Source organism: Nuphar pumila, chromosome 12 (assembly GCF_984573655.1).
Source record: "Nuphar pumila chromosome 12, dmNupPumi1.hap1.1, whole genome shotgun sequence".
Classification (NCBI taxonomy): Eukaryota; Viridiplantae; Streptophyta; class Magnoliopsida; order Nymphaeales; family Nymphaeaceae; genus Nuphar; species Nuphar pumila.
In genome coordinates, this window is record NC_143260.1 from 104,851,047 (window position 1) to 104,870,998 (window position 19,952).

The 19,952-nt window shown below is 36.4% G+C and overlaps 1 protein-coding gene across 1 annotated transcript; it reads right to left on the reverse strand.

Annotated features, from left to right (window-relative positions):
• Positions 1-1,058: 1,058 nt before the first annotated feature.
• LOC149821442 (uncharacterized) lies at positions 1,059-6,257 on the reverse strand. The gene is made up of 3 exons (XM_089982881.1): positions 5,944-6,257; positions 4,548-4,892; positions 1,059-1,795 (listed from the first exon to the last, which is right to left on the reverse strand). The coding sequence occupies exons 1-3, from the start codon at positions 6,199-6,201 to the stop codon at positions 1,184-1,186; spliced, it is 1,215 nt and encodes a 404-aa protein (XP_089839007.1). The 5' UTR covers positions 6,202-6,257; the 3' UTR covers positions 1,059-1,183.
• Between the last annotated feature and the right edge of the window lie 13,695 nt (positions 6,258-19,952).

Sequence of the window (19,952 nt, forward strand, 5' to 3'; positions counted from 1 at the left end):
GAGTTAGTCTGGTTTCAGATTGAGATCCAAATTAAATATCACATCGAGCCCGGTTCAAGATTTGGTTATGAGTTGTGTTCTGGTGGTACTGGATGTACTGAAGTTGGAATTGATTCCCAGAGAAGGGGAGGAGATGGAATTGAGGAAGAAGCCATCAAAGGGATCCCAAAGGATCATAGGATCGACCCGAAGATGGACAAAACCAGATTCATTCTAAATATGGTGTTTGCTTTGCTTGAGCGAGTGGAACTAAAAGAGATGGTGGTAGTGTTGATGCTGCCATCACTGGCTTGCTACTTAGTTGGATGGTTTGTTTCTCACTAGAGAATAGCAACCAGAGGGACGTAGTTTTAGGGGAGGAAACATATGAGGAAAAGGGTTCCAGATGGTTCTAGAACGTTAAACCCTTTTCCCCTCTCCTCCTGTGTCAACGGGTCAGGTTTGGTTCGGACCTAGGTGAAATCAAACCTGGTCCTGATTTTCGGGTATGGTATCTGGTTTCGACCAGGGTCTAATCAGACCCACCATAAAAGAAACCATACCCGAAACCAATAAAAACTACATGAACCAGTCTTGGGCCATACCCGGTAAAATAATATTTTTTTGTCATTTTTACATTGAAAATTTGTGGATCTTAATCAGAACTCCGATTGGGCTCGAATCTTGTATAAAATTTAACAAACCATACCTAGCTTCATGTATTAACTCAGGTCTTCTTATTTATCACCATACTCGGACCCTATAGGGTTTAGGTAAACTCGACCTGTTGTCTCTCATCCTGGTATTCCAATGATAATTGACCCCAAAGCACCAAACATCGGAGATCACAGATAAGGGATTTGACAAGACACAAAAAAACTTTGTGTTTTGAAATCACCAGCGTCCATCACTTCGATCGGATGGTGGTGATTTCAAAACACAAAAAAAAAAATGTCTTGTCAAATAAACTGATCTGTCCTCCGAACATCGGTATAATGGATCTGGATCTATTTTCAACCGGACTCATCATAAAAAAAAAAGTGTTGGTTATTTATATGTTAGATCCTCACAATTGCTGATTTAAATAGATGAACAAAACGTTCCTTATCTTTTCAACTCGAGAATACAAAAGAACTTCCAAATACAATTGGGTATTTGTGATTTCTCCAAACCATACAACTATTTACATTTTTTCTTACTCTCCCTAGTTTTCTTCTTCGTCTTCTTCTGTTGAGTCTGTCTCCTCGTTGTTAACAGCAAAAACATCTCTTGGTGAACCGGATTTCAAACTGGACCCACGGAGCGGTCCTTGGAGGACCGGGTCACATCCATCCTGCTCCCTTTTTAGGTCTGAGGGAGGCAAGAAGCAGTCCATGGACAAGCCACACACATTGAAATCCATTTCTTCAATGGTCCATGTCTCTTCCATCTTGGTTCTTGTGTGGCAGTTTGGCGACTCGCCGAATCGAAACAATGAGACTTCGGTCCGGCCTGAATGGGCTACCAGGATGCCATCAACCTGTCTGTAGTCTTGGATCAGTGAATCCATTGTGGTCTCCCAGTATATGCTCACATCTCCAATGGCCTGGATTCGGAGCATATGTGAATCTTCGAACCGAACCAGTAAGCCGGTCCTTTGGCTGAAGTAGCCCCAGACCGTGTGCCGCATGATCTCCACATTGTTGCTGCTTCGAGCACTTAGAGCCGACAACTCTACTTCGAGCTTAAGGATAAAGCAATCCTCGCCATTGATCGTCTTCTCACCCATGCATAGAGAGTTTGAGAAGAAGCTTGCAATGGATTTTGGGTCCAGACCCTGCAATTACCATTTTATTTTAATTTTTTTTTTTGTTAATAGCACACTTTGCAATGCATTTATCATATTAAGCATGGATCCATGGGGATTTGGGCTGCATAACTGACCAAGAGTGTTCTTTGCATCACATAAAACGCCACCAAGTTCATGAATTTCAATGTTTGAGTTTGTCAGCTAACAAACAGGACATGTCTGGAACCGTAAAAATTGTGACCAAGTTTGGGAACTCACAGCATTCATTAAATTGGTAAGATTTCATGTGATGGCTGTCCAGACACCTGTTTGGATCACACACGCTTCATGAGAGGGTGTGTTTGTACTTTGTTATTCCAGGACTTCAGTGGAATTGGAATCCAATTCCACTAAATTCTACTAAATCATTTCAGCCACAAAGAAAAAGTCAGTGGAATTGGATTCCAATTCTACCAACTTCCTTGAATCCAAGCACACCCTAATAGGAGTGTGTTCCAACTAATGGACCAAAAAGATGCCCTACATGCTTTAGACTTTGAGTACAATTTAAAGGTATTTTATGTAAATTTCAAAGTTTTATGTGCGTGCCATGTCTAAAAGATTTGGCTGGTTTAGAAAATTAAATATTAAAATATATGGTATTTTTTCTTCTTCCTTTTTTCTTCAAATATATGAGAAAGAATATTAACAATAGTCAATGAGTAGTGGTTGGGGCATAAGTCCATGAAATGAAACCTTTCTACAAGAAGCCCTAATAAGTCCATTATAACCATGGTTTTAAAATCAGTTGACTCATCACCCAGCTCGTCCTTGAGTGACCCATGACTCGGCCGGGTCAACTCACTGACTCAATCGGGTAATGTTAACTTTATATTTTATATAAAATATATAAATATATGCATATATTATGTATATTTTATAGTATTTTATCAATATATTATATATAATATGCATTATATGATATTTTATAATATATTTAATTTATAAATTTATTAATATATATATATATATAACCATATTTTTGTATATAATATACATAATATTTATATTATATTTCATATAATATATGTAATTATATATATAATATATTATACATATATATATTTATGACTCGCTCATGACTCGGATGACTCTCCCATGACTCGGCCGAGTTTTGTACAAAACGAGTTTGTACTCTTTTTTGACCCAATGACTGGGTGATCGGGGCGAGTCAACCGAGTCACTGATAAACTATGACTATAACAGTTTTATTTTATTTTTAAAATAACTGACCAAACTCAAACAGAATCACTTGTCTGTAATAGTTGATTTTTAAAATAACTGACCAAACTCAAACAGAATCACTTGTCTGTAATATGTGCTTTTACCCTTAACAAAAATAAAGAGGCACCTTGTTTAGAGAAATTATCATAAGAGGTTATGTATTTTAATATTTCATCCATTGGCTTATTGAAAAAAATATTTTTCTCCAGAATTAATAACATATTCAAATGGTTTTGTGAAACTTGAAACAAAAGATGGAGCCATTGTTCTTAGGGTAAATGTTCAACCTCAAACAAAAACTCAAAAATTGGCATGCACTCACTTCTTAAGGTCCACGCTGGCCCAATTTGGCCCCGAGCATTTACCACCCCCATCTTATTCTCATGTGTAAACCCATTCATGCCTCTCCTTACGGGTAAGGGTAGTCATCTGGCCGGGTGCCCGACGGCGGTCAGGTATCCAGCCCATATCTGGATCCGAATACGAGTGGGATTAGGATTAGGATTAGGATTAGGATTCAGATGAGAAAAGTTAAAACCAAATCTGGATCCGTTTCAGCTGGTAATAGTTCACAATCTTGGTCACGTTTTCTGGTAAAATCCATGAACTTGGTGCCATTGCTTATGATGCCCGTAAACATCTTTGTTCATTAACTTAAGTTTAATCCCTTGAGAAGGCAGCCAAAGTTGCCAGAATCCGTATCCGAATGGAATTAAAAAAAAAAAAAAGTTTAAGAAAATCAGCTTGAATCGGATCGAATTGAATCGTTCTGAATTGAATCATTTAAAAATTTTATTTTTAAAAAATAAAAAAAATCAGGAAAATACAGAAATGAATTAAAATGGTGATTTAGAGGTTCAATCAAATTATTATTTTTTTTTGAAAGAAAGAAGAAATATATTAATAATAAAACTAGCAATAGAGATACATCTACAGCACCGATGGATGAGTGATGAGATATCACTACCTCCAATCGATTACACACCAAATAGAAAGAAATGCTGGTTCAATCAAATTCTGAAATACGCATTTAATACTTAAAAATAAATAAATAATCGCAATCAAATATCATAAATATCACAAAATATCAAAAAAGGAAAAGGAAAACAAGATTGAGGCCAATTTTCAATTAAATGTCGGTGATCCGATTTTAACAACATTGGCAGGTGGCCTTTAAAACATGCCCTAAATGTGAAAGTAGCTCAATTTCAAGGAGGCAGTGGCCATGTTAAGACTGCCAACAAATTTTAAGCCATCTCTCATGCAGGACACCCCTTTTATTGGAGTAGGGATCCCATCATTTTACACAGGATGGTGCCGTCCTACATTCAATCCTAACAGTCCAATCAACGGCAACGATTGGTCCACGTTTTGACCTGGATGTGAACTGATCCTAGCCGCCCAGATGCTTCAGCTGGACTGCTAGGATTGACATAGGACTGGATGGGATCCTTTTTTGCTTCTATTCATATGGACAGATATAGTAAAAAGGTGAAGGCTTTTGATACTAACATACCTGTAATGAACGGCGTAGGGGACGGGGGGGTCCCCTTGAGGCGTGGGGAGGGTGCCAGGGAGTCTGTCTCCACGCGACCTTCCCATCACTCCCGGCGCTAATCTTGCACCCTGACACCACCAACTCTATGCACCACAGGTTGGGGTTCTTCTGCCACAGCACGAACCCTCCAAACTCTCCCCCCTTCGCCGTCTTCCTCTTCATGATCTTATTGCCCGTCTGAAGCTCGGAGGTCACCATCCTCACCTTCCCCATTGCATACATGCTCTTCACTGAGTCCAAAGCCACATGCCCTCCTACTGCAGCAATGTATTGCTCCACTATGTACTTGGCCATGCCTGACTCCTACAGCAGCAGATCACAGTTTTTTCAATATTAGAAGAAGGCAGATCACAATTCTCTTTCCTTGCATGCTTTTTGGCCTTTGTTTCAGAATACCCATGTTGGAAAATCCAATATATTGGTCTTTGTTTCAGAATACCCATGTTGGAAAATCCAATATATTGGTCTTTGTTTCTGAATACCCATGTTGGAAAATCCAATATATTGGTCTTTGTTTCTGAACACCCATGTTGGAAAATCTAATATATTGATCTTTCTTTCTGAACACCCATGCTGGAAAATCCAATATATGGGTCTTTGTGTCTGAACACACATGTTGCAACACCCAATATATTGGTCTTTGTTTCTGAATACCCATGTTGGAAAATCCAATTTCAGAGCAGTAGGATTTCTGGGTTTTGTTTCTTCAAGTTAGATCTGTCATAAAATGTTAATGTTTTGGGGGTACAAAAACAGGGGATGGCTTTCCATGTTCCATTGTCTTCAAAATTCTAATAGCATATTGAAGATCTCAAAATCCACTGATTTCATGCTAAATCAATGCAACATATAAGCAAACGTTTTACACAGTCAGTCATAGAAACAACAACAAATGGTTGTCTTCAAAATTCTAATTTGCATCTTGAAAACCCTCAAAATCCACCAATTTCATGCTAAATTAATACTACAGACACAAGTTTTACACAATCACAACGCCACCAAAAAACGGTTTGTCATCAAAATTCTCACAGAATCTTAAAAATCCTCAAAATCCATCAATTTCACGATAAACCAACATAACATATGAACAAAAGTTCTACACAATCCCCCACAACACCAACAACAAATGACCAAACAAAACTAAAGATTGAAACTTTAGTTTGTGCACAGGCAATGTTTCAAATAAAAAGATATATTGGTTCATGGTTGATAAGATAAATCATGCATGTAAAGCACCATGGTCCAATAGAATTGATAAAGAGATTAGCAGACGCAGGATTCAAACTTCAAAACCACTTTTAAATATGGGAAAAAATAGACAATTCACCAAAATTGAGGAATCGAGAGATCTTACGAGGGGATCGTCCCTGATAGGCCGATTGGTGGCTTCATCATCATGGAGAGGAATAGGGATAAGGGGAGCACCGATGACACCAAGAAGCAGCTGAAGCTCGGTGCTGCGCTCTCCCAAGATGGGTGGTGAGGATCTGTTGGACCTCACCCATTTCTTGCGAGAGTTTGGTCGAGTGGCGAACATCTCCTCTGGGACGGGGACCTCGAGCACCGTTTCAAGGCCATCTTCTCTATCGAAGTTGGGGCAGAGTTTCTTCATGGGAGGACTCGAGCCCAAAGCAGGGGGACCAAAGAGCCGCTCTTGCTCTTGGTTAAGGATGCTTCTGCATGTGGAGCATGAGGTGTAGAGGGTGGTAGGGAAAGAGGGAATCGTTTGAATGGAGGATTAGCCTGATGTGGGATATGGGCAGAATTAGAAAAGCCTTGGGGTGGCCCACGCACGACGTGGGGCTGCCTCCCCTTTGTCGTCGTCGTGATCTGCACGCTCTCCCCGCGGCGCAAAAATCATGCCTCTCTCTCTCTCTCTCTCTCTCTCTATATATATATATATATATATATATATATATATATATATATATATATATATATATATATATATATATATATATATATATAGAGAGAGAGAGAGAGAGAGAAGTAGTAGGTGCTTAATCCATCCGTACTTGATCAAAACACACTTTTGCTGACCGTCCATCGTGCGTGTGATGGACGGCCAGCATAAAAAAAGACCAAATTAAAAACGCTGCTAAAACCCCAGAAAAAGGATGTGCACGTCTTTTTTGGATTTAATTTTAACAATGTGGTTTTTCAGCATTCTTGTAAAGAGAAAACGTTGTGTTAGTACGTTTTCATTGAGCATGTATCGATTAAGCCTCTCTCTCTCTCTCTCTTTTATATATATATATATATATTTATAAGCAAGTTGGGATTAATGAGACTACCATTGGGATTTGAATGCAATGTGACATGTAACAGGAGCCCCTGATAGCATAGTGACAAACGTTTTAAACGGCAATTTCTTGTTTTTCAAAAACTTGCCAGAAATTGAAATTTTTTCATAAATCTTGCATTTTTGGGCAAAATCTCAACAATAAAAAAATAAATTAAAAAATCTAAAATTTATTTTTTTATAAAAAATATTAATAAAAATTATTTAAAAATAAAAATACATGTTTTTTCATGATAAATAACTGTTTAAAATGTAAATATCGTGTTTAAATCAAAATGTTTATGTTTTTTTCATAAATCTCGTGATATTTTGAAAATCTCATGAGAAATTGCTGTTTTAAACTTTAAAGCAATTTTTCGTGATATTATCGTAAGATTTTCATAAATCTCGCGATATTTGTCACTATGCCTGATAGTATATATGAAAAATACTTGGTACTAATGAAGGTAAGTAGCTAATGAAGCAAGTTGTATCAACTAAATTTAACCACATAGATGTGTTTAGGATTGTTTGCTAAGGATCAAGTCTTGGATATTGTAATTTTTATGTAAAAATCTGATCTTTTGAGTTATAAAATTGTGCCACATTATAGGCCATTGATTTTTTAACCCCTTTCAAAACCTAATTATGTGTCATAATTACATGATTCAAAACAAGTTTTCTAATAAACAGACAATTTTGATCACATCTGTAATATTTGATCTAGAAAAAACTAAAACTTTTTTTAAGAAAAAAGTAATTTTTATTCATTAGTTCTTTACCTTCATTAGTAGCTAATGTTTCTCCATATATATATATATATATATATATATATATATATATATAGAGAGAGAGAGAGAGAGAGAGATGGGTACCTGCTAAATGAGTTTTTCTGCTCTTGTAGTATTTTTTTTTGTAGTTTTGACCCCATAAATGTGTTGAGCAAGGTCGATTTACGAGGAATCAACACCTTGATCATGTGTTCTCAATGAAAAAAATGATATTTAGAGCCTCAAAATTTTACAAAGATTTCGGACTGTTAATTTTTTGAACCTTATAAAAATCCAGCCATGTGTCTGAATCAAACACTTAAAGAGCTGATTCGGTCAAAATTTAAAAATAAAATGAAAAAAACCTGAGAAACACATTTAGCACGTTTCATTTAGCATATTTCATTTGACATGTACCCATTACTCACACATACACACACACACATATATATATATATATATATATATATATATATATATATATATATATATATATATATATATATATATATATATATATATATATATATGAAAAATGATAATTGCTTACTATTTTTTTTAACCTACAACTAAAAACATGTACACCAAGTAAGTAATGGTTATAAGGCCATCTTTATTATCAAATCTACTTGAAAATGTATGAGGTAAGATTGAACTCATTGATGTCGTATGCAGAGTGTGTGTGGGAGCGTTACTAAGGTGCTTCGAGAGCACCTACCTACTCTCTTCTAATAGAAATCATAGTTGTAGGTTGTATATTTTTAATCAAAACTTATAGATGTCCTCAACATAGTTTATTTGATAGGAATCATACTCTGAATCATATTTTTTGGACATAAAAATAAGATTTTTTAAGTCATGAAATTTTGATACATTGTGAGATATCATTTTTTTAATATATTAAAAAGCCTGCGTGTATGCCATAATCACACGATCCAAAACTTGTTTTTCACTAAATAATTAGTGTGGATCATATATTTATAAGGTCTGATGAACAAAAAAACACAAAAATTTTGAAAATTTGAAGCTTCTATAAGGTGGGAGTATATGGAGTATATGTGCCCTTCTATAAGCTTATATATATATATATATATATATATATATATATATATATATATATATATATATATATATATATATATATATTATAGAAAGAGAGAGACCTAGTATTGAATAATCAAAACAAACTACCAAATTATATGCCTTGTATGTTGAAAATACAGCATTAAATATGAAAGGCCGAAGGTGTCTTGAGAGAAGAAGATGAAACTTGCCAACCAACCTTAGGCTAAGAGCAAAGTAACCTATATGAGTGAGTAAATGTGCCCTTACTAGCATCCCTAGTTTGTTTCAATAGTGGCCTACAGTAAACGTCTTCAAATGCTATGATAAAGATATTCGGATCTTTTCTGTTGAAGAATTTATTGTGTTTGTTATTTTCATTATTTAGTTGCACTCTTTTGTTTTGATTGTCTAGCTGGGATTAGTCTGACTCCTACCAGATTACAATGGGATTAAATATTACATATCCGATAGAGTGGGAACCAGTCCGGATGAGAGCAGATCAAGTCACTTTTAAAAAGTGATTTCCCATCCTCACCGTCCAATGTACACAATAACCATGAGGTTCTTGTGGTATGAAGCATGGACGGTGAAGATGTCAAATCACTTTCTTAAAGTAATTTGACAGATCACCTGTTATGCTCTCAGACGCAATGCTCGTCACTCTCCCTATAGTTATAGCATCATTCATTATCAGGGGGGCGGGAGTAGGGGTGGCAAAATCTGACACGACCCGCCAACCCACTTCTTAGCAGGGTTCGAGTTTGTCTTAAACCGGTTCATGTCGTAAACGGGTCGACCCTCCTAACCCGTTTATTAAACAGGTCGGGTTCGTGTTAGGAGTATGTCAACCCGCCAACCCGGCTGACCCATTTAATAAACAGGTTAGGCCGATGGGTCAACCCGTTTACCCAAACCCGACCCGCCAACCCGTTTACCCGACCCGACCCGCCCACCAACCCATTTACTCAAACCCGACCTGCCAACTCGCCTGCCAACCCGTTTACCCATTTACCCGAACCCGACCCGCCAACCCGCCCGTTAACCCGCCAACCAGTTTACCCGACCTGACCCGTTTATTAAACGGGTTAACCGTGTCGTGTCGAGTTACCCGTTTAATAAATGGGTCGGGTTCGTGTTTGCCACAGTCGAGCCGTTTAATAAACGGGTCGGGTTCGTGTTGAGTTATGCTGACCCGCCGACCCGGCCCACCAATCCGACCCGATTGCCACCCCCTAGGCCGGAGCAACATGCGGGCTGCCCACCCTGACCTAGAAATCCTCAATAAAGGGGTTTGAGTTGCCCACCTTGTCCCGAATATTATATATGCCTACCCTAACTTGGATTTCTAGCTCCCCACCCGTTCATTATGTTTATTATTGTTAGCTTTTAGTTACCCTCTCTTGCTTTTCCTTTGATAAATATTGGCCTGCAATGCCAATCATGCAACCCATGTTCTCTTTTTTATAAACCTAAGCAAGAATCTCATGAAATTAATTAAGGATTCAACCCAAGACATGTCTCTAAAAAAAACACTCGCACGTCCAAAAATTGTCTATAGTTAGGGTTTTATCTTTCATGTGCATTAGGGATGTCCTTTTTGTCCTTAGGTATTATTGTCTGTTTTTTGGTGTTCTTTTGTTACATTTTTTATGTGGACAATGACATAGATGGCACTGATTTTTGGCACAATACCGCAAACAAATATGACAAACATGGTTAATTTACTTCTTTTTTTTACTATTTTTTTTGTTTGATCGAAATGATGATGTGTAATTTTTTTCAAATGACAACTGACATGGTGCCTGATTTTTTCAGGCCACGAATGAATAGTTTGACCAATGCGCTTAAATTTTCGGAAGACTAAAAGGGAAAACCCGATTAAGAAAAAAATCAATTGATTAGATTTGTCATATTTTCTAATTTGCAGCCAATCTCGATATTGTGCTCAAAAGCTAGTGCCATTTATGTTTTAATCAGTGTTGTGAGAAGTGTACGCCTCAGTACTTGAAGTGTAGGCCTCACAGGGGAGGCGCACGCTCAAGGTACTGAGGCGCACCCTCAATACCTGAAGCGTTCTGAAATTGCTTTGAATACATAATTATCTAAAATAATTTCAAATATAACACTGTTTGGATTGCCCTCACTATGATTTCAGCTAAATGTTTGATGCAAGTTTCAATAGCATTAATAGCTCCCCATTAATTGCGTGGTGGTAAACCACTAAAAATCTTGCATTAGTATAACTAACCTAAAAGTGCATTGCTGAAAAACTATAGTTTCATGATAGTTCTATTGCATGTATGCATTTGATATGTCCAAGAAAAAAATATTTATATGCATCACTAATTTTTTTTTTGTTTAGGCCGTTTTTGATGGAAACAAATTCAAGGTTATAATTTAAAAAAATTGGGAGCTATTTATTTTTCAAGTCCTTCAAAAACCTTATATTTACTAAATCAACCATCAAACAAACTGTATATAACAAACTCATATATGTATATTTATATTAAAAAACCATTTACCAGTGCTATTTTATTAATATTATATATTTTATTATTTTGATCATGAAGCTTACGCTTCAACGCCTCGAAGCTTATGCCTCGCTTCATAACATGCTCAACGCCTCGCTTCGCCTCATCGCATTTAACAACCTTGGTTTTAATCCAACGGGTAGTCAGCCTGATTGGAAGGAGCTGTCAGTGCACGTCCCTTGTAGTGGGATGTTTCAGGTTCAAAACCCAATGGTACGTTGAATTACTGGTGAGGGTCTGCCTAAACCCAGCTTGTCTTTCAAAAAAAAAAAAAGTGTTTTCATCGGTGTTTTATATAATTAAATTTTATTTCGCTTTTTTTCTTGTTATCTATAACATCATTTGTTGGTACTAACTAAATTATATATCTTCCTCTGACCTGACCTTTAGGGCGTGTTTGTGAAAGTGGGTTGTTTTTCTGCAAAAAATGCATTGACGGGCATGCCATTTTACATGCTAGAGGTGGGTTTTTCGCGGAAAATGTTCCCGTGGAAGGGGTCTGATTCCATTTCTACGTCTATAGAATCCAGGGCGCAGCACCACATTCCGTAACATGCAAACGCCCCCTTAGTGCTTATTTTCTCACGTGATTTCATGACATTTTTGTTGTGTCTGATTTTTTTTTTAACTGTCTTATGAAAAATAAAAAAATGTAACCTTGTACAAACGGCAGCACGTCGTGGACACCTACGTGGTGATGTAATATGTCCCTAATACAGACTGCCCACCACACACTGGACGCCACCAGACGAGCCTGTCACCGACCGGTCAGCCGTGATTATCGGATGGGCCCACAAAAGATATGTCAGAGGGCACGTCACACTTAAAACGATAACAGGGTCCCACATAGGATGGTCTGACCGTTTGTAGGGATGGTCCCTGTGCCCTCCATACCAAAGCCCCTTGTCTTGGACAATAAAGTCAGAGACTTGGACAAGTCCAAAAGTGAGGTGGCCCAATTGACAGGTGAATTGTCATGCCAAGTTGCCAATGGATCGGGTTTGGATCATATCTTGTTTGGTCAGAATCAGAACCCGGATTTTGTGCACTTGATCCAAATCCCAAAAAAGATCTGATGATCGAATCCAAATCCGAATTATATGTGATAATACTGGATCGCCTTAAAACATATCCAAAACATGCTCCTTACATGTAAAATACAATGGGATCAGATTTTTGAAAATCTCCCATCTTCATACACCTCTGAAATCTTATTGATGTAAGTTGTTTGATCAAATTTTTTTAGACTTTAAATATAAATTTTAATTACCCTATATATATATATATATAATTGGTTATGCAAGACACGCCTCGTTTGCACGAGGACTCAAAAAAAAAAATTCAGCCATAAACAATAAAAAGTGTCGATACTTTTCTTAATATTGTCAGTATCGGTATCGGCCTTGTATGGTTTGGCCAACGATTCAGGTGAATCGTCCAATACCGATACTTAAGTGAATCATTCTGAATTGGCTAAAAAATAATAAAAAATATTACATGTCAATCAGAATATGACACGTGTTAAAGTTATTGTTCAATGAGATACTGACAACATTAGGATGCACATTAACTTCAGTAGGTGAACAGTAAAATATTTAATTGTCGGTGCCCATGTTTCTTGCCTTTTTGTCTGTAGCAATCAATGGCACATGACTCTGTTGTTGCAGACAGAATGGTTCATTGGGCCATGAAGTAACATGCAATATTTTTTTAAGTGATTGATTGCATGGGACAACAGATAACTCTCTCTCTCTCTCTCTCTCTCTATATATATATATATATATATATATATATATATATATATATATATATATATGATCACTAGACTATGAGAACTGAAAATATGAGCATTTTCAATACTTTTTTTGCAAATTCAACAATGTAAATGTGAAATATGAGCATTTTCAACACTTTTTTTGCAAATTCAACCATGTAGATGTGCTTGGCATGATGAATTTGACAGGAATCATTTCCATGAAAAAATATGATTTTTGAATGCTTGAATATTTATGAAGAATATAAGTCATTGATTTTAAAGCTTTACAAAAATCCTATGTATGTATCAACATCGGCAAGAGTGTGTTCTTATGAAACCAAGCAGGTAATGCAGTTAGATTCAAGAAAAAAAAATAAAAGTTCATAAAAATTGTGGCCCACACATTAGTTCTCATATTCTAGTGACTCTCTCTCTCTCTCTCTATATATATATATATAGCTGTCTCTGTCTCTTAAGTGATAGATTGCATGGGACAACAAATAACAATCTCTCTCTCTCCAAGACAATTTAAAACCAACAATTGATGAAAAAAAAGTGCTAGATGTAGGGTGTAACTGGTGCAACTGGGTTGGGTATGGCCTACACAGACTGACCAACGAAGAAATTACTCCTGAGTCCTGACCCAAACTAAGGGTGTCAATGGGTCGGGTTTGACCCAGACACGATTCATACCAAACCCTATATGGTCAGGGTTTGGTAATAAAAAAGAAGGTTTGATCAGAAACTGGGTAGGACCCATATGGTCCGATTAGTGTATGGTTTGTGAAATTTTATACCAGACCCAGGTCGATCTGACACAAGTTTCGATCAAGCCCTGTGATTTTTTAATAATATAAAAAGATAAAAATATATATAATTTTATCGGGTATGAACCAGGTCTGGTTCATGTAATCCGTATAGGACTCGAGTCTGGACCCGGTACCAGCACCTCAAAAACAGATCTGGGTTCAGACTTACCTGGGTCCGAAACAGATCTGACCCATTGACTCCCCTAACCCAAACCGATGACATAACGATTAGACCCAACCCAAACTGACGTCTTAACTCGATTAGACACAACCCAATCCAATCTTAATAGACTCAAGGGTTCTGGTCAGGCACAAGATCTTGACCCAATTTGGAAAAACATCTCCTCAAGAAAAATATAGACCCGGAACTTATGATACCTTGCCTGTATTTATACCTAATTGAAAAAGCTGCTTCATACCTGACCCTAAACTAAACCATTATGGTCTCACTGATCAGCCAAACTGACTCCAAACCTAATCCCTGTTTCAAGCCCATTTGGTACTGATTTATAACCTATCATTGTATATAAGCATCATTAACATGGTTTTAGAGAATAATTATTCAAGAATTTGTTAATTTTGATTCATTTTGAATATCATGCGATATTTTAATATAGAATCACTAGAATATGAGAACTGAAATATGAGAACTAGAAATATAGGGATTTCCAACACTTGTTTTTTTTTTTTTTGCAAATCCAACCATGTGGATGTGCTTGGCATGGTGAATTTATTCGGAATCAACCATTGGATCGTGTTTCGATGAAAAAATGTGATTTTTGAATGCTTAAATATTTATAAAGATTATGAGCCATTGATTTTAAAGCCTTACAAAAATCTAGTTTATGCATCAAAATCAAATGATTCAAGAGGAGGTTCTTATAAAACAAAGCACGTAGATCACATCTGTACGGTTAGATTCAAGAGAAAAGAAGAGAAAAACCATGAAAATGGCAGTTCACACATTAATTCTCATATTTTCAGTTCTCATATTCTAGTGACTCTATTAATATATATATTGTTTTTTCAGAATTGTTATATTGATTCTTCTATACTTTTCAATTAAGAAATACTTATAAAAGTGTTTGTCATTGTATAACCTTGTTAAAGAATAATATTTAACCTAACAAAAACCGATCGGTTTAAAATCCGACACATTTGCCCTGTTAACCCCAATACGTTCACAGTTTTGGTTATACCCGAACCTGAGCGTCAACCTAATCCAAACTGAATGCAAGTTTTTAGACCCGATTAGAAAATAGATCGGTCTAAAACCTGGACCATTTACACCTGACCACATTTATACCAAACCTACTAATCCGTATGGGTCTACAATTTTATCCACATGCAGATCCAAACTTGAACTCAAACCAAATTGGGTCAGTTTGGGTTCAACTTTTAGGCCCGTTTTAAAATGGGTCTAACATAACCCGACCCCAACCAACCCAGTTACACACTTACACCCCTAGGTAGATTCTCCCAATCAAGTCACCGTATAAGCCAATGTTGTCAGTATCAATGTGTATACGTATTGTGTGGGCAGAAAATTGATACGATACTAACCTGAATCGGTTATTTTTTAATAAATGTAAAAAAATACTTAAAAGTATTTTTTAATATTATTTTGATATTATTTTAATGGTTTTAACACTTTTCCCTAATGTTTTCAAATCATTTGGGTGATTGGCCATAAATTTCATCATTTTCATCACAATCATCTTAGAAAGAAAACAAATTCTAGTCCTTTAGGATACCCAAGGAAAAGGGTCAGTCAACAATCTCAATTGTGCAGTATTAGTGATAGATATCAACTTTCCTCCTTAAATGGGGATTTGATGAGATTTTATTTCATCAACAAATTGTAGAAAATGCTCGAGAAACTCGACATGATTTGATCTTAAATGCCAAAGACACTTATGACAAACACAAAATAGAGAAAAGGAAACTTCTCAAAGTACTCCTTAGAAGCATTTTCATAAGTTTCAAGAACATGCAACTTTACCCCTACTATAGAGAATTTCCATCCTTTTCTTCTCCACATTCTTTGCGCTCTCTATGTTCTCCCTCCAATTTATTGAATATCTTCTAGTAGGGAACGATGATTCCAACTATCGATAGATCAAAGAAACAAACACGAAAAAAAGCAAAAGGAGAAAACAATCGCACATGAAGAATAAAGATTTTACATAGTTAGGCAAGAACCACCCACGTTCACAATTATGAGCCTTCTTCTTTATTGATTGAGATACAATACAAGAGCCTAATTACCTTCCTTAAATAGGAGTCTACAAGTTTTACAAAAAGCCTAATAGTGTAGTTGAATATGACAAGGAGTCTATGATAAAAATTACATAACTACTCTTAAAAAATCGTCTTGGAGGCTAATGCCCTCGAATCCCCACCTTATGGGTATGGGGCGCGACTGCTCTGCAACCCCCACCAACTTACCTATCGCAGAAATTAGAGATTTATATCCCGATAAGAAACAGGCTCCACACACCTCCAACATATTCCACTAAATTCAAACTAAAATAACATACTATAAGCTAATGAGGAAAAGAAGATTAAGTAGATGTTAATCCTTGATCAAAATTGAAGCAATGTTTTGTGACATCTCAAGTAGGGGTGTAACTGGGTCAGGCCTTGCCCCAAAGGGGGTTTGGCATAGTGGGATAGGATTAGGCCGCTAGGTAGGTGGTCTAGGTTCAAATCCCATGGGCCTCACCCCTTGCACAAGCCAAAGCGTGGCGACTCTTGGAAGTTATGTATACCCATATGTATATAGTCGTTCTCTGTTTACTGGTTTTAGAGGTGAAGGTTTTAGATGAGTTAATCTCTATATGTTATCAGCTGTCTAATCCTTCTGTTTCTCACAGTTGTTGACGGTTGATATATATATATATACTATGAAAATGTCATCCTGTTATCAGTTGGCAATTGAACAATGGTATGCCTGTTTGGCCCTACTCTGGCTTCTTTTCTTGTGAATTTCAATATTTTGTTATTTGTGTGTGTGCATAGCACCTGCTGCCAGAAGCTTCCACAGTTATTTGACTCTGCTCAACTGTCATATAGACATGAACGCCAGTGGGGTTTCAAGCTCTGAAATTCAGATGCAGCTGCCATAATCAATGTTGTCAAAATAGTATCGGCTATCGAATCGTTTGCCCAATGTTTCAGGTGAATCGGCACATTCTGATTCTCCAGTGAATCGTTCTGAATCTGACAAAAAAGTAATTAAAATATATTCTGTGTCAGTCAGAACGTAACACATGTTAACACCATTAAAATAATTTTAAAAATTTAATTTTAAGCATGTTTACATTTTTAAAAAATAGCCGATCCAGGTTAGTATTGTATTGATTCGGCCGCACCAATACGGACAACATTGGCCGTAATACTTATCTGTAGCTTGAGTTTTGGATCCAACTTTGAATGTTTCAGGTGTCAGATCCATTGACAGCCCTGATGCATGCTGTCCAAATTATGAACTTCCTTAAGACATGTTGGAGCAAGGGCAGCGGAAGCAACTCAAAAAGAAGCAAAAGCAGATCGAACTTCTCGAGTGATAAAAGAAAGAAAAAGAGGAAGAGGATTGAGGAATTGAGTGGCGTCTTTGAGATTTGCTTCAAAGGCTTCTAGTTATAGAGGTAGATTTATCTGTATATTTTTAGGGGCCGAGTCCCTTAGATCTATAGTCTTCGATTTCTCTCTCTTGGCTCAACAATCAGTTGAGAGAATCACGATGAGTCGAGGTTTTTGATAAAGATAAAATACGGATTTTGAAATGGTTTTATAAAGCTCACTATGCTTATCCATGAGCAAGTCTACTCATAGATAAGCATAATGTGCAACACATGTCCACACACACAAACATCTCTCACTTGGACATGAGACTGCTCAGTTTGCTCCCACTAGTGTAGGCTTCCTTGAGCTGATTACGAATTTTTCATTAAGGATTTCTTTCGTAATCATACATATCTTAATCCCATACCAGCAACGTGCTTGGTAAACAAGTCTTCTGAAATACCCTTTGTTAAGAGATTAGCTACCATATCCAATGTAGAAAGGTGGTCCACAAATATTTCATTATTTTCAATCATATCGTCTATGTAGTGATATTTCACCATTATATGCCTGCTCTTGAAGCTATCAACTTCACTTTTCATTAGAGCAATAGCAACTTGATTATCACAGTATATCTTTACAAGTTCACATACTAGATCCATCTTTAAGTCTTTAATGAACCTGTTGATCCATACTACAAATGTCGTGGTTGCATTACACGCGATATACTCAGCCTCTTGAGTATGCTGAGCCACACAACCCTGTTTCTTAAAGGACCAAGCTACAACTCCTCCTTCAAAGAGGAAGATGTAGCCAGAAGTAAATTTGTTATCATCTTTGTACTCTGCAAAGTCAGCATCAGAGTATCCGATCAAGTCAAGGTTGTCAACTTGAAAACTCAGTTGTAAGCCTTTAGAACCTTTTACGTATCAGAATATTCTCTTAACAACTTGTCAGTGAGGCCATCCTGGATTACTTTGATATCTATTAACAAAACCTACTGTGAAACTTATGTCAGTTCTTGTACATAACATCACACACATTAGGCTTCCAACAGCCTGAGCATAAGGAATTTCAAGTCTTTGTTGGCCCTCACCAGAATAATCACTCTTACTCAAGTTTACTCCTTTAGCAACAGGAGTCCTAATGGGTTTGGAGTCATGCATTCTATATCTCTTCAGAATATAGTCAATATACCTTTCTTGACTTAGACAAAGAGACCTTGAACCTTTATATTGGGTGATTTTAATTCTCAAGATATAAGAGGCTTCAACCATATCCTTCATTTCAAAGTTGGTATATAACAATTCATTTGTTTTGACTATCATTTCATTATCATTATCAGTCAACAGGATATCATCAATATATAATGATAGGATACAGAATAGACTCTCACTTTTCCACACATATACACAGTGGTCAAACTAATTTGGTACGTATCCAATCTTTGTTATAGCTTTGTAAAAAGCCAAAAACCACTGTCTTTGTGATTGCTTTAGACCGTATAAGGATTTTTTCAACTTGTATACTTTATCATTATTTGTTACATAATCTTCTGGTCGAGTCATATAAATAACTTCTTTTAAATCACCATTAAGAAATGCAATCTTTACATTCATCTGCAATATGTCCAAATCATAATGAGCAACTATGAATAATATTATCCTGATTGATGTAAAATTAGCAACTAGTGAATAGGTTTCTGTATAATCAATCTCTTCTTTTTGGAAAAAACCTTTTGTAATCAATCTTGCTTTAAACTTGTTTAGAGATTCATCAACTTTATACTTTTTCTTAAGAACCCATTTACAACCAACCGGTTTCCTTCTTTTAGGAAGTTCAGTTAATTCCTAGACTTAGTTCTTTTCGATAGATTCAATTTCTTCATCCATAGCCCTTTTCCATTCTGATGCCTCTTTCGAATTAATTGTGTCAGCATATGAGAGATTATCGATCATTTCATCAAGGTCTATAAAGTAGCAAAGTTTCTCACATTAATACACATAGTAGTCATCCAAATAGGATGAAGGAGCTCTAGACTTTTTATGACCACTTAGTCCTTGAAAATAGAGGGTTCAGAATCAGTTGGTCATTGCCTAACTGTTCCACAGTTGGTTCATTACCTAACTGTTCATCTTGATCATCAAGATCATCCAACAAATCAAATGGATCCTCAATTGGATCATTAAATTCATTGTTGAGATTTTCTAAAAACTCAACATCTCTACTCTCAATTACTCTCAATCTTTGGTGGTACAACCAATAAAGATACACCTTGCAGATCTGTTATTCAATTTATCCATAGTTGGATCTAAGATCTTCATATGAGCTACAAATCCTCATCTCCTAAGATTATTTAAATCTGGTTTCATACCAGTCCATCTTTTATATGGAGTTGTTGGGACAACTTTGTAGGGTACTTTATTTAAAGTACACATAGCTATATTTACAGCTTCACCCCAAAAAACTTTGGGTAGTTGTACACCTGCCAACATGGATCTAACCATGTTCAAGAGGGTTCTATTACACCTCTCAGCAACACCATTTAGTTGCGATGTTCTTAGCACTGTTCTTTGCCTATTAA

What these genes read in the sequence shown, in the direction of transcription:
- LOC149821442 (XM_089982881.1), bottom strand. Translation starts at nt 6,201, where the DNA reads ATGAAGAAACTCTGCCCCAACTTCGATAGAGAAGATGGCCTTGAAACG. An exon ending in CTATCAGGGACGATCCCCTC is followed by an intron (nt 4,893 to 5,943) that starts GTAAGATCTCTC and finishes CTGCTGCTGTAG; the next exon opens with GAGTCAGGCATGGCCAAGTA. An exon ending in CCCTACGCCGTTCATTACAG is followed by an intron (nt 1,796 to 4,547) that starts GTATGTTAGTAT and finishes TGGTAATTGCAG; the next exon opens with GGTCTGGACCCAAAATCCAT.